The sequence below is a fragment of the Halictus rubicundus genome, chromosome 8, assembly GCF_050948215.1.
Source record: "Halictus rubicundus isolate RS-2024b chromosome 8, iyHalRubi1_principal, whole genome shotgun sequence".
Lineage (NCBI taxonomy): Eukaryota > Metazoa > Arthropoda > Insecta > Hymenoptera > Halictidae > Halictus > Halictus rubicundus.
The window spans coordinates 12,963,672-12,985,216 of NC_135156.1; the positions used below are offsets into that span (position 1 = coordinate 12,963,672).

The 21,545-nt window shown below is 42.8% G+C and overlaps 1 protein-coding gene across 1 annotated transcript; it reads left to right on the forward strand.

Annotated features, from left to right (window-relative positions):
• The first annotated feature begins 7,495 nt into the window (after positions 1-7,495).
• On the forward strand, positions 7,496-8,603 carry LOC143356200 (proteasome subunit beta type-2). Its single transcript, XM_076791690.1, has 3 exons — positions 7,496-7,711; positions 7,844-8,200; positions 8,282-8,603. The coding sequence occupies exons 1-3, from the start codon at positions 7,621-7,623 to the stop codon at positions 8,455-8,457; spliced, it is 624 nt and encodes a 207-aa protein (XP_076647805.1). The 5' UTR covers positions 7,496-7,620; the 3' UTR covers positions 8,458-8,603.
• Positions 8,604-21,545: the final 12,942 nt, after the last annotated feature.

The window sequence follows — 21,545 nt, forward strand, 5'->3', positions numbered from 1 at the left end:
GGTATTCCTCCGAATGGAGGTCCCTCAGGGACTCACTCACGGGTGCGTCCTGTGGGTGAGTGCGGGTATTAGCGAACCCGGAGCGATCCAAGCTTGTAGGTTGTTGCGTTCTAATTTCCCTATATTTATACCTGATAAAAATTGTTCAACTTTCAAATTAAAAATTATTTCTGAACTTTCAAAAGTTCTTCTAAAATTTATTTATCTGATTTAAAATTGGTATTCCTCCGAACGGAGGTCCCTCAGGGGGCTCACTCACGGATGGGGCCGTGGGTGAGTACGGGTATTGGCGAACCCGGGGCGACCCTAGTCTTTATGTTGTTGCGTCCCAATTTCGTTTGATTTATTTAGGATTGGAATTGTTCATCTTTCCAATTGAAATTTATTTCTGAACTTTTTAAAAGTTCTGTTTCTTAAAATTGCTATGACCCTAACCTTTATGTCGTTGCGTCCCCATTTCGTTTGATTTATTTCCTATTGGAATTGTTCATGTTTCCAATTGAAATTTATTTCTGAACTTTCAAAAGTTCTTATTCTAAAATTTATATATCTGGTTTTAAATTGGTATTCCTCCGAACGGAGGTCCCTCAGGGACTCACTGCTGTGGGTGAGTACGGGTATTGGCGAACCCGGGGCGCCCCGAAGCGCCACCTCAGTAGATGGAAGTTCTGACTTCATCTACTCTTAGTTTCGTGTCGGGTAGGCCGTACTTGTGTACGGAGTTATTTTGGCTCTCGTGAGCACGTTAGATTCGCACTCTTGTGCATGTTAGGTAGGCCGTACTCGTGTACGGGGTTAGTTTGGCTCTCGTGAGCCGATTAGATTCGCACTCTTGTGCATATTAGGTAGGCCGTACTCGTGTACGGGGTTAGTTTGGCTCTCGTGAGCTGGTTAGATTTGCACTTTTGTGCATGTTAGGTAGGCCGTACTCGTGTACGGGGTTAGTTTGGCTCTCGAGAGCTGGTTAGATTTGCACTCTTGTGCATAGTAGGTAGGCCGTACTCGTGTACGGGGTCTTCATTTCTTCATCGAATACTTCGGCGTTACTTCATTTTGTGTCTAATTATTATTAGTCTGTTTCAGTTAAATCATAACAGTTCACCATGATTATCGTCGAACGAAGACAACGAATTTTAAGAAGACTTCACAGTATTTATAAGTTCGTATTAGTTCTCGAGCAATTATTGTGTTAGATTTACTTTGTTAGTTTCGCTTGTTGATTTTGGTCACAGCCTTCTGCTGTGACCAGTTGGTAGCGTCACCCTCGAACCAGAGCCTTCTGCTCTGGTTCGCTTCTTTCATTTTTCTTTTTTGTAAATCTGAGCCTTCTGCTCCATTTTTATTATCTCTTTCATTGTTCAGAGACTTGTCTGACTTAGTTTTCTTTTCTCACAATAATTGCTCGACTTGCATGCGTGCGTTAGTTATTAAGCTTGTTTGTTAGTATTATATATATGTCGAGTAATTTTTGCCCTAATTTGACTTTGCTTGGCTCGATTTTTGACGCCGACACAGCCTTCTGCTGTGTCGGTCCTTGCTTGTATGTACCAGACCGGTTGGTATCGGTATTCGGCGTAGATCCATTGAGAGGGATGGTTGAGAGACCTGTTCACTCGTGTAAAATCCTCTCTGCTGTAAGGCCACCCGAGTCGCCTCAACGCTAGTCGTTGCCTGGCGACAGGTGGGTGGGGGAAATGGGTATCGTTTGAACGCTTCTCTCGGCCATCGCTCTTCGTGAGGACACGTCGGGTATCGGTGCTGGCTGGAGTTGGTTCTGCAAGCATTGTACGCGTCGCGTCACCCTCGATCCAGAGCCTTCTGCTCTGGTTCGGTTTTGTTTCTCTCTTCGAAAGAATCAGAGCCTTCTGCCTGATTCGTTTTTCACCCACCGTGGATCGGAGACTTCTTCTCCGACTCACACATTTTTTATCCGCAATAATTACTCGACATACGTTGCGAAATTTAGTTTGTAAAACTCGAAAGCGTCGTTGTAAGAAAGGGAGTCAGAAGGAAGCGTATTGAATTCCTTCTGGCTTCCTTTCGGGTCTCTCGTGCAGCAACCTCCTCGTGGTGAGACCCGGGCAATCGATAATATTCTCTATTTGTTAGATCTTCTATTATCTTGCAAATAAAGAATAATATCGAGCTAATGGCTGCTCATTTATAATTTGCGATAACATTGTGAAATCAAATTTAAGACGTACTGATAATAAAAACTTGTGTATTTAATTGAATTGTGTGTCTGAATTTATTTTAAACCTGCATGGGGTGGGCCAAGGGTCCTTCCTGCTTTCCTTCGCTCTTTCCTTGTTTACCTTTGGCCCACCTACGCCTTCTTGGCACCTCCTATTAATTATTAATCGAAACACACACTTCTTGTTTCGGAATACTTTTTCATTTAATAAACATCGTACATTTTTTCTGGATTTCTAATTGAAATTTGCTCCTGAACATTTTAAAAGTTCCTTTTCTTAAGATTGGAATTGTTCATCTTTCCAATTGAAATTTATTTCTGAACTTTCTAAAGTTCTTATCCTAAAATTTATATATCTGGTTTTAAATTGGTATTCCTCCGAACGGAGGTCCCTCAGGGACTCACTGCTGTGGGTGAGTACGGGTATTGGCGAACCCGGGGCGCCCCGAAGCGCCACCTCAGTAGATGGAAGTTCTGACTTCATCTACTCTTAGTTTCGTGTCGGGTAGGCCGTACTTGTGTACGGGGTTATTTTGGCTCTCGTGAGCACGTTAGATTCGCACTCTTGTGCATGTTAGGTAGGCCGTACTCGTGTACGGGGTTAGCTTGGCTCTCGTGAGCTGGTCGTAGGTTGGCTCTCGTGAGCCGGTTAGATTTGCACTCTTGTGCATATTAGGTAGGCCGTACTCGTGTACGGGGTTAGCTTGGCTCTTGTGAGCTGGTAGATTTGCACTCGTGTGCATGTTAGGTAGGCCGTACTCGTGTACGGGGTCATCGTTTTGTCTTTATTTCATCGTCTTCTTATACTTCGTTGTTCCTCCATTGTTTTGTGTCTAATCATTACTAATCTGTTTCAGATTGAGTACAACAGTTGCAGAAATTTATCATCGAACGAAGACAACGCATCGTACGAAGACTCGTTTCTTCTTCGATTACTTCTGTGTTCCTCCATTTTGTGTCTAATTATTATTAGTCTGTTTCAGTTAAATCACAACAGTTCAGCATGATCATCGTCGAACGAAGACAACGAATAGTAAGAAGACTTCACAGTATTTATAAGTTCGTATTAGTTCTCGAGCAATTATTGTGTTAGATTCACTTTGTTAGTTTCGCTTGTTGATTTGGGTCACAGCCTTCTGCTGTGACCAGTTGGTAGCGTCACCCTCGAACCAGAGGCTACTACTCTGGTTCGCTTCTTTCATTTTTCTTTCTCGTAAATCTGAGCCTTCTGCTCCATTTTTATTTTCTCTGGAATTGTTCAGAGACTTGTCAGATTTAGTTTTTTTTGGCTCACAATAATTGCTCGATTCGAGTGCGTGCGTTAGTTATTAAGCTTGTTTATTAGTATTGTATAAATGTCGAGTAATTATTGCCGTAACTTCACTTTGCTCGGTTCGATTTTTGATTCCGACACAGCCTTATGCTGTGTCGGACCTTGCTTGTATGTACCAGACCGGTTGGTACCGGTGCTCGGCGTAGATCCATTGAGAGGGATGTTCGAGAGACCTGTTCACTCGTGTAAAATCCTCCCTGCCGTAAGTCCACCCGAGTCGCCTCAACGCTAGTCGTTGCCTGGCGACAGGTGGGTGGGGGAAACTTAGGGTATCGTTTGAACGCTTCTCTCGGCCATCGCTCTTCGTGAGGACACGTCGGGTATCGGTGCTGGCTGGAGTTGGTTCTGCAAGCATTGTACGCGTCGCGTCACCCTCGAACCAGAGCCTTCTGCTCTGGTTCGGTTTTGTTTCTCTCTTTGAAAGGATCAGAGCCTTCTGCCTGATTCGTTTTTCATCTCCCGTGAATCGGAGACTTCTTCTCCGACTCACACCTTTTTCTCCGCAATAATTACTCGACATACGCTGCGAAATTTAGTTTGTAAAACTCGAAAGCGTCGTTGTAAGAAAGGGAGTCAGAAGGAAGCGTATTGAATTCCTTCTGGCTTCCTTTCGGGTCTCTTGTGCAGCAACCTCCTCGTGGTGAGACCCGGGCAATCGGTAATATTCGCTATTTGTTAGATCTTCTATTATCTTACAAATAGAGAATAATATCGAGCTAATAGCTGCTCATTTATAATTTGCGATATCATTGTGAAATAAAATTTAAGACATACTAATAATAAAAACTTGTGTATTTAATTGAATTGTGTCAGAATTTACTTTAGGCTAGCTCGGGATGAGCCAAAGTGGGTCTTCAATGCTTTCCTTGTCTTCCCCTGGTCCTTCTTCAGCTTCTTGGTAAGCTCCTTTTAATTACTAACCGAAAAACACAGTTTTTCATCGTCACCTTTTTTCCTGGATTTCTAATTGAAATTTGCTTCTGAACTTTTCAAAAGTTCCTATTCTTAAAATTCATATATTTTATTTAAAATTGGTATTCCTCCAAACGGAGGTCCCTCAGGGACTCACTGCTGTGGGTGAGTACGGGTATTGGCGAACCCGGGGCGACCCGAAGCGCCACCTCAGTAGATGGAAGTTCTGACTTCATCTACTCTTAGTTTCTTGTCGGTTAGGCCGTACTCGAGTACGGGGTTAGTTTGGCTCTCGTGAGCCTGTTAGATTCGCACTCTTGTGCATATTAGGTAGGCCGTACTCGTGTACGGGGTTAGCTTGGCTCTCGTGAGCTGGTCTTAGGTTGGCTCTCGTGAGCTGGTAGTTTCGCACTCTTGTGCATATTAGGTAGGCCGTACTCGTGTACGGGGTTAGCTTTGCTCTCGTGAGCTGGTCGTAGGTTGGCTCTCGTGAGCTGGTAGTTTCGCACTCTTGTGCATATTAGGTAGGCCGTACTCGTGTACGGGGTTAGCTTGGCTCTCGTGAGCTGGTCTTAGGTTGGCTCTCGTGAGCTGGTAGTTTCGCACTCTTGTGCATATTAGGTAGGCCGTACTCGTGTACGGGGTTAGCTTTGCTGTCGTGAGCTGGTCGTAGGTTGGCTCTCGTGAGCTGGTAGTTTCGCACTCTTGTGCATATTAGGTAGGCCGTACTCGTGTACGGGGTCATCGTTTCTTCTTCGATTATTTCGGAGTTCCTCGATTTTGTGTCTAATTATTATTAGTCTGTTTCAGTTAAATTACAACAGTTGAGCTTGTTCATCGTCGAACGAAGACAACGAATATTAAGAAGAGCTCACATTATTCATAAGTTAGTATTAGTTGTCGAGCAATTATTGTGTTAGATTCACTTTGTTAGTTTCGCTTGTTGATTTCGGTCACAGCCTTCTGCTGTGACCAGTTGGTAGCGTCACCATCGAACCAGAGCCTCCTGCTCTGGTTCGCTTCTTTCATTTTTGTTTTTCGTAAATCTGAGCCTTGTGCTCCATTTTTGTTTTCTCTGTCATTATTCAGAGACTGGTTAGACTTAGTTCTTTTCTTGTGCTCACTATAATTGCTCGACTTAAGTTCGTGCGTTAGTTAATAAGCTTGTATGTTAGTATTGTGTACATGTCGAGTAATTATTGCCGTAACTTGACTTTGCTCGGCTCGATTTTTGACTCCGACACAGCCTTCTGCTGTGTCGGACCTTGCTTGTATGTACCAGACCGGTTGGTACCGGTGCTCGGCGTAGATCCATTGAGAGGGATGTTCGAGAGACCTGTTCACTCGTGTAAAATCCTCCCTGCCGCAAGTCCACCCGAGTCGCCTCAACGCTAGTCGTTGCCTGGCGACAGGTGGGTGGGGGAAACTTAGGGTATCGTTTGAACGCTTCTCTCGGCCATCGCTCTTCGTGAGGACACGTCGGGTATCGGTGCTGGCTGGAGTTGGTTCTGCAAGCATTGTACGCGTCGCGTCACCCTCGAACCAGAGCCTTCTGCTCTGGTTCGGTTTTGTTTCTCTCTTTGAAAGAATCAGTGCCTTCTGCCTGACTCGTTTTTAATCTCCCGTGAATCGGAGACATCTTCTCCGACTCACACCTTTTTCTCCGCAATAATTACTCGACATACGCTGCGAAATTTAGTTTGTAAAACTCGAAAGCGTCGTTGTAAGAAAGGGAGTCAGAAGGAAGCGTATTGAATTCCTTCTGGCTTCCTTTCGGGTCTCTTGTGCAGCAACCTCCTCGTGGTGAGACCCGGGCAATCGGTAATATTCTCTATTTGTTAGATCTTCTATTATCTTACAAATAGAGAATAATATCGAGCAAATAGCTGCTCAATTATAATTTACGATAACATTTTAAAATAGAATTTAAGACTTACTAATTATAAAAACTTGTGTATTCAATTGAATTGTGTCAGAATTTACTTTAGGCTAGCTCGGGATGAGCCAAAGTGGGTCTTCAATGCTTTCCTTGTTTTCCCCTGGTCCACCTTCAGCTTCTTGGTAAGCTCCTTTGAATTACTAACCGGAAAACACAGTTTTTCATCGTCACCTTTTTTCCTGGATTTCTAATTGAAATTTGCTTCGGAACTTTTCAAAAGTTCCTTCTCTTAAAATTGATATTTTTTACCTAAAATTGGTATTCCTTCGATCGGAGGTCCTTTCATTTATTATAGGTATATGGTCTAAGCCTCTCGTGGATCTAGTTGCAACATTTGTCGTTCGTCAGGGTGGAGGGCGTAAGAAATCTAGTTGTTGTTAACGATGTCGGTATTTCAGATCGTGAGACACGAAACCACATATGGTAATTGGTCTACTCCTATACCTCGTCTGTGGTCACATCCGCAGTTTTAATTACACTATAATGTTTATTGTTATAACTGATTTCACTGCTCAGTTGCATATAATCGAATTAATACTTGACTTCAGAGCTATACATATAAAATAAAAATATATGCGTAATTGTTCTTAAAACTGATAATTAATGTTAATTTTTTTACATTAACGCATTCTACGCATTGACAACACAAAAAGTTTGGGAGAAATTATATTCCAGGAACCAACTGTTTTGTCAAGAAAAATTGTTGAGGATTTCATAATGTTTTGATTCTCTGCCGCTTAGGTGAGTAGTCTACTTCTATACCTCGTCTGTGCCCGTATGGTGATTGGTCTACTCCTGTACCTCGTCGGTGGTATAGGAGCACCATACACCTCGTCTGTGATAGTATGTAAGTTCAATAGTGTAATCAAATAATTTATATATTTGTGAATCATATCTCTGCTTAGGGGCCAAATTTGGCCTAAAGCCAGTGTATAAAAAAAATGTATCTATCGGTAACATTGTTTGTCTAACAGTTTGAAGGTTTTGCCACTACGTTCAATGGCGCTTTCTGCAGTTTTTCCGAAGTAAATAATTCGTACCGTTGTTTGTACAGTTTCTTATAGGTGGAGCGGCAAGGATCATTTGTGTCTATAACCTAACTATGTACATTCGTATATTCTCGGTGAATGATTATTGGAACAGTGGAGGTTAACCTACCAGCGGGTGACAGGCATTTTTCAGTGTTTGCGAGCTAGCAGTTGAATTTTGCAACGGTAGTATCAAGTAGTACAGCTGACTAAAATGGAGTGTTTAATTGGAATAAAATTCAAAGATTTTGTATTAGTCGCGGCTGATATGACCACAGCTCATTCGATCATGGTTATGAAAAGCGGTAAGGAATTTGTTTGGTTAGAATTTTTCTGTTATTTGGGATTTTTACTATTTAGATTTTTACTGAACATAAATTCATTAAACATAAGTTGAACATTCTTGAATATAAGTTGCATTATTTTTCTTGTTTCAGACGAGCAAAAAATTCATAAAATTTCTAGCAAGCTCGTGATGGCTGTGTCTGGAGAATCCGGCGACGCAATACAATTTTCAGAATACATAGGAAAGAATATACAGCTCTATAAAATGAGAAATGGTTACGAATTGTCTCCGAATGCTGCAGCATGGTTCACAAGGAGAAACCTGGCTGATTATCTGAGAAGCCGAACACCGTACTTTGTAAACTTGCTGCTGGGTGGCTACGACGATAGCACAGGCCCAGAGTTGTTCTTCATTGACTATTTAGCATCTTGCGTCAGTGTGCCGTACGCAGCACATGGTTATGGAGGCTTCTTCACTTTGTCTATTCTAGACAGATATCATAAACTAGGTAAGAGAAACTATTTTCTAAAACATTATGTGTAGCTTGTGATCATATAAAACAGATTACGTTTAATATTTTCTATTGTAGACTCTACAGAGGAAGAAGCATATGACTTAATGAAAATGTGTGTTAGAGAAATTCATAAACGTTTGATAGTTAATCTTCCCAACTTTAAGGTTCAGATGGTATCCAAAGATGGTGTAAAAGAGTTGAAACCGATCACGACTCAAAGTTTAGCAATAGAGGATGCTGCTAAAGCGTAAAGATATTTTTATACGTTTCATTTGTAATCTTTTTCTCTCACTCTAAGGAATAAAAGTGATCATAACAATCTTTATAAATTTGTTTTGTATGTAAGTGTGGATGATCCGTTAGCTCGAATAAAATTTACTGGATTTTGAAGAGATTATTAGAGACAATTTTTGAATGTATTCCTGTAGGAATTTTTTAACGTTTGAGGACTTAAAATATAGGTGGAGGATAGTGCATTGTGTTTGGGCCACTTAGGTTTTTAAAAGATCACAAAATCGTATCGAAAAAGTTGATAACGCACTCACCAGCACCAGAGGATTCTCCGAGATTATTTCAGAATAGATTCCGATAGGGAATTTTCTTTCTTATGAAAGAAAGAATTGCATCCCCGTCATTTTTCTTTTGTCTCCACCCCTTTTCCACTCGAATGCCGTTAGCTTCCAGCGAACTTTGATAAATTATTTGTTCTCGGAGAAACCTGTGCGTTCCCATCGCTAAGACGATTACTTTAATAAATGTCGATCGTTATCGGCGACGTTGGAACGCAGAGGGGTAAGAGTCACGTCAACGAGATGCTTTTAAATTCTAATATGTCGACGCCGCCAGTGCTTTCACCCCATTTTCCCGATGATGGAAATTCTGCTCGACATAGTGTTTCGTGTCCACTCTTATAAGGTAAACGCTTACTCAGTCGATTTCCTATTTTTCCTTCATTCGCATTAAATTAAATTTCAATGTAGCAGAATTTAAAGATTCACACTATGACGAATTTCAGAAGTCTTCGGAAGTGGCGTGGAATTAATTTTTGCTCTGCTGGAATTAATTTATCATTGAAGAGAAATTTTAGAAGCGCTTTGATTCGAGAATTTATCCTGTATACTCTCCATACGATACCAATATTTTATTTAACAACAAAAGAAGCAAATACATTGATTTTTTTTCTAGTAGAAACTGCTTCTCTGCTAACCTCTGTCACTTTTAGTATTTTTAGAATCAACTTCTTACAAAAATATTTTAGATTAGAGTATCGAATAGGGGTTGCAACCCTTTCTTTGGTGAAAGAGGTTGTATGCATCGTCCTAAGATGGCGCCACAAGTCGCTATTCTGAATTTCAGCATGATTCATGTGCACATTTACACGGTGACTTATAAATTATCAATTAAACCCCTTTTTAATATAGCGAAATAATGAAAGATCTTATTGATAGACTTTCAGTAGATGAAGCATTAACAATTATCTGAACACTATTATCTACACGATATTAATATCCTGTACCGTGTAAAATTTATCAACAATGTTAGTCTTAGATATCGTTACACAAGCAATATAGAAGAACCGTTTCAAGTATACTTTATTGGAGACTAAAGTGTATTATTTGGGTTAGAAAAGTCAGTCCTAGCATCATTTAATTTCGCTACAATTTAAAACTTTCTGTTTATAATTATAAATATTTAGACGCGTACAGGAAATGTCGGCGAATGCACCCACATTTCTCCTGGGCGTAGACCGTAGAACAGATTCGATATATTATTAGAAATATTTTAGAGTGAGTGGAGAAAAGAAAGGGTGCACCGAGGCGGACCCTTTTCAAGCATCCCCGGGACGAGGATCCTTTCACTTTGTATCGTCCGCCTAAGAGCATTACAACAGCTTCTAGCTCTCCGATCGGCAATGATTTCCAAATGGCATTCACGGTCCCCCGTTCGCAGTAAGCCGTAATACCGCAAATGTAGTCGATTGTAAGTGCAGATTTCCAGGAGGACCAGCCTGCCGCAGAAAGCTCCACACGAAATCGCGAGATGCACCCGCCACATGTCCTACACATGGTCCCCATTAAATTAAAAGTTCGGTTAACTTGTCGATGGCGAACCACCTTGATGTCTTAGATCAAATTCTTTCTAGATTAATTTGGGATTGACAAACCCCTTTGTCACGCTACTTCTGTATTATTAATGTACAAAGTGTTCTAGCCGCTTGCAATGAATTCTAACAGAGTCCTAAAGCAGGATGCACCTTGATGATGGTTAGTTAGGTAAAATAAAAATTGAAAAGCCAGGATTGGAAAAAGCTATATACATTGACTCATTTTCAACCTTCTCGCACTTTGCAGATCTTAACCAAATTTTATTTGCACTGAATGTAATAGTAGAAACGTTCGCTTTCACATCTAAACAAATTATTTCTCCTCACATTTCTATCAGATGCTTGAACAGCGACGAAATATAATATACCAGCGTAAAATAATTAAATACTGCGAAAATGGTGAAGACAGTATCAAAGTGTAAATACTAGGAAGAAGTAGTTCAATGGAAAAGTGTTTCTTTAAATCGTCTCAATACAAAACGCTCTTCTCTTCGGATATTGTCTTGGGACAACACACGACGCGTTCTGACAAACGTCGCGAATTTTGCGCCTGGCCTGATCATTCTAATAATTAGGCGCGAACTTGGTTCCTGCGGGGCTGGACCCTCGGGAATCCGTGAAGTTCATTATGGATCACAGTTTATTCAATTTCAAGTCGATCCAAGCGAACTACGCGATGCAGCAAGTTCATGATAGATGCAGTGGCTCGAATCACTGGTTGACAGTCTGCCAGTGACGTTTGGGAACAGCATTATTGTAGGGGACAGTGTTGAACACTGCTGTTTTCCTCTTTTTGGATACTCGACCCTAAGCCTTGAGTCTTAATACTCCTAAATGATCAATAATATTTTTTGTATTTTGGTAAATCAGTCAAGTAGTCAATCGGTTGATTTTTAGTAAAAGTTTGTCAGTGGAAAAGTATATTACAATCCACTATTACAGCTAGAGGAATAGTTTGAAGTTGTGCAATTTTTTACGAGGAATTGATCTGTGAAAACAGATTTCAAATATGCCCACTTGTTATTAACATTTTCAGTAAAATTATAAGTTGCAGTAGCTGGCTAGTGTTCTAACAATTCAAACCGCAAATAAGCGCAAAATTGTGAGAACATAATTTCGTCCAGCTAGCGCCAAGCGTAATCGAACCACTGTGCGTTCTGGACGCAGATCGCTCAAGCAGTCTACTTTTTCAGTTGCTTCATTAGCGTTGGGACCGACGTGGTCTCGAGGTTGACAGCGACAGAAGGCGGCGGTAATGGCCTGTACAAGTTTAAAGGACCATCTTCTAATCTATTCGAGGTTTAAGAGAGGCGCGGCCGAGTACTTACAATCAAGCTCGAGAGTATTCTCGAGCACAATGCTCCTCAAAGGGGTCTCTCTCTCTCTCTTTCTCTCTTCCTCTCTCTCTCGTGGACGCCTTGTAGCGACATCGCTTGCCACGATCATCTTCCACGGCAGCTTAAGTATTATTCAGCGTTACGATAAAAAGATGACGAGGCGGGAGCGGCAAGGTGGCCTGCCATGCCGGAGGTAAAAGCGTTTCCATTTAATTACAATCGATCGTCAAGCGGGAATCGCCTTCGGTCGCATTGGCGTAGGAAAGCCGCCGGTTTTATAGACGGTCAGCGGTGGTTGGTTCTTAGACCAGCGTTAAAACCACCACTCAAATTTACGGGAACTTTTTTATTCCCCCTCCCGCTTTCTCTTTCTCTCTCTCTCTGTACCTCTTTCTCTATCCAGCCTCCGTTTCGAAGAGCTTTAAAATTTCCTTTTCCTCCCCTCCGGGCCCTTTCGTTGGTTTTTTCTTCTTTCCTCGTATCATTTGGTTGAAAGATTCTTTTTTACTCGCTCCCCCCCCCCCCCCTCTTTGCCGGAAACCGACACAAATGTTTGATTTACTTGATGCACCGCCGCTTCATCGTTCCTGGCTCTGCGAATGCCTCCACTCGTCCATTCCTCGCTGCATCGCCTGGAAATCCCGTAGCTTTTTGCGACTCCTTCTTTCTTGCTTTATAAGTCGGTTGCGACTAAGATGCGCGCTGCGAGATGTTCCGCAGAGAAATCTCTCTCACTGCGCCCCTTTGGGCCCGGCGATCGCGCGACCTGTCCATTTTAATCACGGTCACCTATGGTGCACGTTAGAGCTCTACCGAAAACCTCGAGATAAGTCGAAACTCATCTGACCCTTCGCACTCGAAGCTATTTCCACTTCGAAATTCGGACATTTCATTCGGTCCAGAATATTTCCGTGTTTGACCATTACTGAATGCCCGTGCTGTATCTCGTCCGAAACAGAATAATTATTTCACAACTTGTGATATTCGTTCAACTAAAATTTAAACAAAAATCAGAAACAGGAGCCAAGCAAAATGGACATTCTTTCTGTAATAATTTGAAGAAGATGAGGATAATACATTTATTCCTGTTACTGTGTTAAATTTTATGTACTCGTTCATGTTACAAATGCATAAAAATTGTACATGTGAATTATTTTTGTTAACACGGCTTTTGCGAAGGGTTGATCGCTTTTGCAAACAATCGGTGTGCAACACCCTGTAAAAATCGAGAACCTAATGTGTTGCCTTCTGGGAACAATCCCGGATTCACTCGCGGGAAGACCGAGTGAAAAGGGTTTCGAGGTCGCGACTCTCATCGGGAAGCAGCGCGCCCATTCTCTTGCGGGTTCGATCGGCCGAAACGAAGGGAAAGGGCCGTGGCCGGAAGCCGTGCACGCGTCCCTTTGAATTCCACCGTCGGCCGGCCATCGTCTGACTTTACTACTTAGCCTTTTTTGCACGTGACTCGCGTCACGAACGAGCGTCGGCCAATTTTGCCAGGCAAAAAGTCCAGAAGAAAATGGAGGACCTACCGAGGTGGCGTGGGAGCGGGCCAGGGCCGTGGCAAAGCCAAGAAAAAATCGTCGAACCCCGGGGTTCGGAGGGGGTCGGAGGCGCGAGGCGTAACCGGTTGCAGCCGTAGCTGCGAACTTTATTGAGCTTTCGAGTTTATGTACTTCCAGCGTGCACGGTTCCTGCGATTTTACGCCTTTCACTCGCCCGCCTTTTCGCTACTTTTCTTTTGTGCCTTTTTTCCTTTGCTCTCTCTTTCTCTCTTTCTCTTCCTCTAGCTTTTGGACGGCGTCTGCTTCTCGATCTTCTCTCGCCATCCGTTCGTTGCCTTCCATTCGTCCTATTATTCTCCTTCTCGAAACCCGCCGAGACGAACGTTCGACGCCGTTCCGTCGCGACGACGGCGAAACGCCCGCCGGCGAGGCAACATATTTCGCGATAAGTTTATGACTCCCCGAGAAAAGAATTCGACGCGAGTATACGGGCACGCTACCCGAATGCCTCGAGTTTGAATCATTTATCAGTAGACTGCGGATTTGATGCGCTTGTCACGGAAACCGGAGGCATGTCGAAACAGTGGAAAGAGTACGGGAATTTTGGAATTTCGGATATACACCCGACTCTTGTTGTAGACGATTTTGGGGTAACACGGTCCAAAGGAAAAGCATCAGGAATTCATCAAGGAAAAAAGAATCATAATTCTTTTTTAAAGGGGTGATCACTTTTTAATATTAGACCATGCGACCTGGATTTTTTTGAGAAGTTAGGACAATTAGTGCATGAACTTCTCTATGTGGGCTTGAAAATTGAAAATGTGAAAAATACATTTTGTAGATCACTGTAGATCAAGATCGTGATCATTGGACTGCGGATATTTATGCAAAATAAAAATTGTCTGTATTAGTTACAAGATATAAGAGTTCAGTGTCTTGATCTATTAATTTTTGTTATTAACCCTTAGCACTCGAATGGCGACTGTAAGGCGCCACTAAAAATTGCTGTATCGTTATTCAAAATATTGTTTACATTATTAAATTTGTTTGTATGTAATAAATGACTAAACACTTTAGTATTGTACGAGTAAATTGCACCATTTTCATATGTATAACATAAAAAGAAAATATATACAAGGGAATTATTCTAGCTCATAAGAAATGTTTCGTTTTGGAGTTAAAATAGCTTCGAGTGCAAAGGGTTGACATAAATAATCCGCAATCTAGTGGTCATTCATCCCCAAAAACAGAATTTTTGTCAATTAGAGTGTAAATGGAACTAGTCCGGAATTCTTAAAATCACATTGGACCCAAGTCCCACCATTCGAGGGTAAGCCTGTGGTTAATCACGGCCCCAAAACGGAACCCCATAGCCCACAAATTCCCAATCGCCCCGAATAATCCCGACAATCGTGCCACTTGCTCTCGGGGCAAAATACGATTCGCATCAGCTCGGATCCACAGTTACGGAACGAGGAATTTCTGTTTCGACACGGCGTGACCGTGCGGAGGGTAGTTTTCCCGGTGTATCTTATCGCCAGATGCGAACGAGGAGGGACGGGCACGAACAAAAGCCGTCGATATAGCGTCGTAAACCGTAAAAAAGTAGGAACTATCGCGAATAAATAACCGATGGAGAGTGGCCGGGAGAGGTCTACCCGTTGCGAGGGGGTTGGAGAGGGCGAGCAGCGTGGCGTGGGGCGAAATGAATGCGTGCTACGTAGAGGGTCGGCCAGGGTTGGTGGTCGTCCGTTGAATGGAAGTGTCAGAACGGAAGGAGGGACAGAAAGAGAAAGGAAGAAAGTAGGACGACGCCGAGGAAGGGGTTCGGAACCAGAGGCGGTACGAGGAGGAGGGGGACGGGAGGGGTTGGAAAAAAGGAAGAGGGCGGCGGTTTCGTTCGAGAGCGTGAAAATGCGGGGGTTGCACCTCTTGTAAAAGGGAAATATATAAACTCGAAAGGCCGATAAAGTCAGTACCCGCTGTTACGACAAACTCGCTTCCTTTTACCCGGATTCACGTTCCCTCTTTGTTTCTCCCGCGCGCAGCGAGAAACCAGAAGTCGAACGCGAGCGCGGGGGAGAATAATGCTCGTGTCGTGACCTCTGTCACGCGCAGGACTCTGTTACTGGGTCGCTCTTGGATGCACGATCAACTTTTCCCTCTCCCGAGGATTTCCCGACGTACACTTGACGGAAACACCGTTCATCCCCGCCATCTTTTTTCCGCGTTTCTCGCACCCCCGTCCACGGGTGGTGACCCTGTGTCCTGACACCGCGAAAGTTCGAGGACCTTCTTCTTCTCTTAATGATCAAAGTTGTACTGCCGGAAGAGGCCTACAGTTAATCGATGTCGTCGATGATTGAATGGAAATCGGAGGGCGAGCCTCGGGCATGGGGATGGTCCAGGTGCGATGAAGATGGTGTTCCCTCACGCAAAAAAAAAGTGTGAAAGTGTGTTCTTATTTTCTGAGATAATATTTGAGGTAACACAGCGGAGGAACGTGTTACAATTCTTCTAGGTAGAAGCTACATCGTTAGCAGCAGTATCAAAAATTATGCCGCGATCATCCCTTATTTTTCAGACGTAACTTTCTAATAGACTGCACATTATTTGTTGATCCTTTTCAGTGCAATGGTCTCCACAAAACGACATTATTTTATAAAATTCTATTTTATGCAAGTACAGATACGCATTACGACCAACAATACGAAAGAACGTACGTGTCTCGCAGTGTAATGTATTGACATAAGTTGTATGCGACATAAGTTTAAAAGAAAATTATTCGTAGCACACACAAGCAATGGAACGATGTGTAGAATGTGCTATTTATTCGCAATCAGAAGAGAAACGGTGGATTCTGGTGGCGGTGGCTGGAAAGTTAAAAGCTGGTGTTAAAAGCGGAAAAATCTATATGCGCAGAGAGATCGGTAGTCAAACAAAAATGTATTCGCCGCTCGGTGATCCTTGCTTAATTAGACGCCGGCTGAAAAAATGTTATATTCGGAAAACGATGACGCAAAGCGAGCGCGGAGATTATAAAAATATTTGGTGTTCCGCGGGATGATTGAACACGCAGGCCGATGGAGATTTGAGTATTTTCCGTCGGCGGAATAAACAAACTGATAGATTATTTGTCGATTTATCGATGCATTCACCGCGGGTACTCAATACTTTGGATATATTTCAATTACAGAGTCATTCATACGCGTCCATTTCTGTTTTGTACATACAACAACTTGTTAATTCCCCGGTGTGGCTCGCGGTGAATTTTTCACGGCTCTCTCTTTTTTTTTCCTGCCTCTCCCTCAACCCTCTGTAAATGATTCCGCGCTACAAACGTCGGCCCCGCAACCCCCTACCCTCCCTCCCCGTCTCTCTTTTCACCCCCTGTCTCTATCTTTTTTCCACCGGCGTAGTAACCCCGGCCCTGTTAATTATGATTAATCATGTCTCGGAAATTAAAGCGATTAATCTTCTCGTTGTGACGACCGGTGAGCGTGTTTGCCGGCCCTCGGCCGCGCACCCACACGAACGCACGTCCGTGCGCACGATGCCTCTGTTTTCCAGAGGAGAGGGGCGGTTTTCTCAATTAGTTCAGCCGCTAATCGTTTTTCGTGACTTATGCGCGTTTTCGGGCCTCCCAGAGCGGAAGTGGCCGCACCGCACAGCCCGAGTGACAATTAGCGAATTCGCGAGTTCTAGTGACGGCGCTCTCTCTCTCTCTCTCTCTCTCTCTCTCTCTCTCTCTCTCTCTCCCTCTGGCCGCTCCCGAGGAAATTTTCAAATTAAATGGAAGTCCTCCCGCGTTGGAAATCAAATGCCCCGGCGCCGTCCGCAACAGTTTCTTAACGAGCATTTAACTGATAAATAGACTGCCGACAGCTCCGGCTTTTCCGAAATTTATTTTTCAACGGCTCTCGACAGAAATGCTGTTTGGGTTTGGTTTATGGTAAAGTTAATACCTCGAAACGAATAAAAACTGCAATTTGGATTATCGAGGTTCACTTTTGTGGGCCGCGATTGACAGTTTTGTAATTTAGTCTATGTTGAAACGACTGAAATAAACGATTAACAGGTCTGGTTTTATGTTGGCAACGATCGGTGAACACCACACGAAATTCTTTTCGTTCGATCGAAGATTTATTAGGTTCGCACAAAGTTAATACCGTAAACGAATAAAACTGTAATTTTTCGTTTGGAAATTCATTTATACAAACCGATTGACAGTTTGAAATTTAGAAATAAACGATTGATAGACGATACGAGATGAAATTATTTTTCTCTTGCCGAAGGTTTATTAAATCTGCAATTTCCCGTTTCGAAATTCATTTCAGTGCGAAGGTTAATAATTTATACAATACACGAGAATGCCTACGTTAATAAGAATTAACAATATTTCTTCTGTATGTGTACCCTAAGCGACTATTTCGCCGACGGAGTTCATTTTTCCACCGTTTCTAGTTTCTAGAACAATTTGTGAACATTAATTGTTAAAATGTTAGACTGTAAATGTTGACTGTAAAAGATATTATAATTGTTGTAGACAATTGGTAAAAGGATAGGATCTATGATTCGAGTCTCTGGAAGATAAGAAACGAGGTTAGAAGCTCGTCAAAATGGCGGATCCGGCGGTGCTAATGCATGAAGCAACCAGTTAGCGATTTTGAACCGGCGGGGGTTAATATAAGGAAACGTGGGGAGTGGGAAAAAGGGTGTCAACGAGCTCGCAGTCGAAATGAATAATACCCCAACAGGTGCAGGAACACAATCTCGCCACCTCGTCGCCATTTAACGTGGCCTCTGTGGAACGGCGTTCTCCCGGCCCCTTAAGGAAACAGTGTTTTTCGCAAATTAAGAGATTCGCAATAATGGCCTTAATGGTCCTGTAAGGGTAGAAACTGAAATTACGTTACCACTTAAACGCGGTTATTTATCGTCTACTTTATTATTACCGCCTACGAGATTTTCGTGGCCCTCGGGCTCAGGATACTCCGGGCTCTTGCTGTTAAACGACGTTGCACCTCGTTGCCTGTGTTTTCAATTAATTCCTCGACTCCTCTATTTTTTCATCTTTTCTTCTACACTCCGCCGTGTCTCTCTCTCTCTCTCTCCCTCTCTTTTTCTTCTTCTCACCCTCAGCATCTCGTTTACCGAGCGTTTATCGCGCGCAGGACATAACGATCAGCTTTTCGGTGGTATAAACAGCCAACGGGGCGGTATTTATTCCTCAAGAAACGTAATTATTCTTAGGCGTTGTGGCAGCAATTTAGCTAACCCCCGTACGGGAAACCATCCGTTCCACCGTTCGCTGAATTTTTTAATTTCACTCGCCGCTTGTTTTCGGCCATGCGGTTTCTGGGGGATGTAATGAATTATTATCCGAGCTGGCTTTCTCAACACTTGGTACCGGGAGCTTATTAATAGGATTTTTCATGATTGGAACGATCAAAACTAAGGTTAATCGTCCGTAGAAAAATCAAAAACAATTTTCTCTGAACATTTTTCTCTGTACAACGAGTAACATTTAAATAAAATGTCTTCTATACATTTTTCGACATACATTGGTTAATACATATTTTATAACGAATAAAAATCATAATAGTCCATAAAAAGATATACGGTTCCGTTTAAAAGTTGTCCTTCATAAGTCCTTGGCGCGTTCATTAACAGTAGAACCAATAAGGTATGCGCAGCTCTTGAAACCATAATTTCACGATCAAAACATTTCTCGCTGCGAATAATAATAATGACGAAAATCAAGGTGGTAATATCTGTCGAGACAGACTGTATGTCGCAAACAAAAACATTATATCCATTACCAGGGTGGCGCAGCAGCAAATCATGGAGGTCGCGAAAGCGGAGCAGAGGGGTCGGATGGTCGACGCAGAAATAAAATAGCGTTACAATCGTCTCCGGATTCCATTCTGTCCTCCGGCAACGTGGATTACACACTGTCCCTCATATTTCGTGGCTGGTTCGCGATGGCCATTTGTCACCTCTCGAGCAAAGTTCATTGCTTTTCGGGCCATTGGACGTGCTCCATAAAAAATTTAAAAAACCCAAGGGGGCGGAAGGGCAACCGGGGGGGGGGTGAAAGCACGCTCTCACGAGGGGTCGAGAGAGCGAGAGAGAGAGAGTGAGAGGAGAGAAGACTGGGGAGAAACACTTCGAAGCAGAGCGAAAGTTTCGAGTTGGCGTTATTGATGTCTTCGGTGGATGTGTGCCGGAGAGGGTTGGGGGATGCTCGGGGGCGATGGTAGACAGGGGGTTGGTCGAGGGGGTCAGCGGGGGTAATCCTGAGAGCAGCCTCAAAGGCCAAATGAGAAATACTTTCCGATCGGGCAGCGGCCCCGAAGACTCGGCGGGCTGCGAGGCTTAAAGGACTTCATATAACGCCTCTGAGCCGTGAGATCTTAGACTCGCGTCGAGATTTCGACGCTTTTATTATGTAACTACGTGTGCCGGATACGCTCGTGTTGGTTCCCTCGATTTTTCTCTCGCCGTCTTTCTCCTTTCCACCCCTACCGCCCTCCCTGCTCCGCCTCCCGCGCGAACTTTCGTAATTACTCGAATCGCTGTCTTTAAAATGACGACGCGAAATTAATCCCTCGTGGAATGATCTCTCCCTTAACGCCCTACGGCGAACATTTTTCCTTCGTAATGGACGTCGAAGAATTGATTTCTCGCAAAACGAGCGTCCACGGTGCGAAGAACGTGGAATCGTTTGCGGCGAGCGCGAATTGTATTTTATACGAGCACTTGACGTTCGAATTTGTGCTTCTCGGTGTTAACGATTTTTTTGGAAAATTATCGTAACGCGATGCGAGATAAAATTGTGGACGTAAGATGGACGAGAATGTTCGAAAAGATGTTCTTTAACTTTGTCCGTGTGCAGATACGAACGTAAATAATAGGAGCATCCCGTACCTCGACCAGTCATGCATGTGAAATGTATGTAAGTAGTGAGCGCACGGCCTGGAATTTGATCGAGGCCATAACTCTCACTATTAAATATTCATTCAGTATTGACTAATAGATGCACTATCTGTCGGGCTGGTAGTGGCCCAGCACGTGCAGCGAAATAGATGTGTACGTGTATAGGCTCGTGCAGGATGAACCGATATCGTTTGAAAATGTCGGGTCGATCGTGAGGAGAGCTCCAGTCGGCGGAAATAATTCTTGTCACGACCAACGATTCTTATTTACAACAAACGCTAAATATTTCAGCTGCATCTCGAAATAAAACACACGTCGAACTCAAAATCTTTCCTTTTCACTTAGCACGATTATTGTTGTAATCGTAGTAATTATTCTAGTACGAAAATTGAACATTACGAAGTACTCATTTATATAATTCGAAATTTTAATAATGGATTAATATTGTCAATCCTTTCAAAAGTTTGAATAGTGTCTTGATCTTTATAATCAATTATCTAGACTTGTTTAGAATTAGATAGTCTGAAGTACTCATTTATGTGATTATTAATGCTCGATTAACGTGGGTTGGTGATTCTACATTAATGTTTCAACGTTCTTGAAGAATTTGAAAAGTGTCTTGATTTTTACATTTTTATATTAATTATGCAGACTTATTTAGGAGGTTCCGCAACAGTTGTCGAATTCCTCCCGATTTTTCGGACAGTTCTTGACTTTGCTGTTTACTGTAATTCCGACCACCGTAATCGAATACGCAGCTAATTAAATCGTCCAAGTACGCGAGATCGAAGCGGGTGCATTAGTCAAACAGCGGTTAGAGTGTGTGCCGTGTGTCCATTGTACTCAATGCGTTAAATTAAAGTCGACCCGTCGAACATGACACGGTATACCGATTTTCGAGCTCTTTATATTTATGTATTCATTATAGTTACATATTTACAGGCAGTCCTTGTCCTTGTGTAAAAATTAATTGAACTACTGAAAAATTTAACAAGCAAATCTTTTTCTTTGATAAAAAAATCATTTTCTTTAATAAAATAGCACACAGAAGCAGGAAAAATTAGCTGATTTTTTCTGTGTTAATCGGCATAGAATTGAATCCCATTTTTTGTAATATTATCCTGGTTTTCTCGAGTTTTAGCAATACTGTTGACACAGGGAAGGGAAATAGACGTAGGGATGAAATTTCGTGGTATCGATTCACGGGGAAAGAGCAGAAGCAAAGTTCATAAGGATGTTTTGAAGATAAAAAGGGTATCCAAAGAGGGAAGCGCGACGGTCGTATATACGGTCTACTAGGGGGCAGTTACGTCGACGGAACCGATAACGAAACGATTATCGAGGAAATTCATGATTGATAAAACAAGAAACACAACCGGCTTGGTCCCCGGGGAATTCTCCGAATATCCTCTTGGAAATTACCAATGAAAACCGCCGGGGTCAATAATCTTTCT

What these genes read in the sequence shown, in the direction of transcription:
- LOC143356200 (XM_076791690.1), top strand. Translation starts at nt 7,621, where the DNA reads ATGGAGTGTTTAATTGGAATAAAATTCAAAGATTTTGTATTAGTCGCG. An exon ending in GATCATGGTTATGAAAAGCG is followed by an intron (nt 7,712 to 7,843) that starts GTAAGGAATTTG and finishes TTCTTGTTTCAG; the next exon opens with ACGAGCAAAAAATTCATAAA. An exon ending in AGACAGATATCATAAACTAG is followed by an intron (nt 8,201 to 8,281) that starts GTAAGAGAAACT and finishes TTTCTATTGTAG; the next exon opens with ACTCTACAGAGGAAGAAGCA.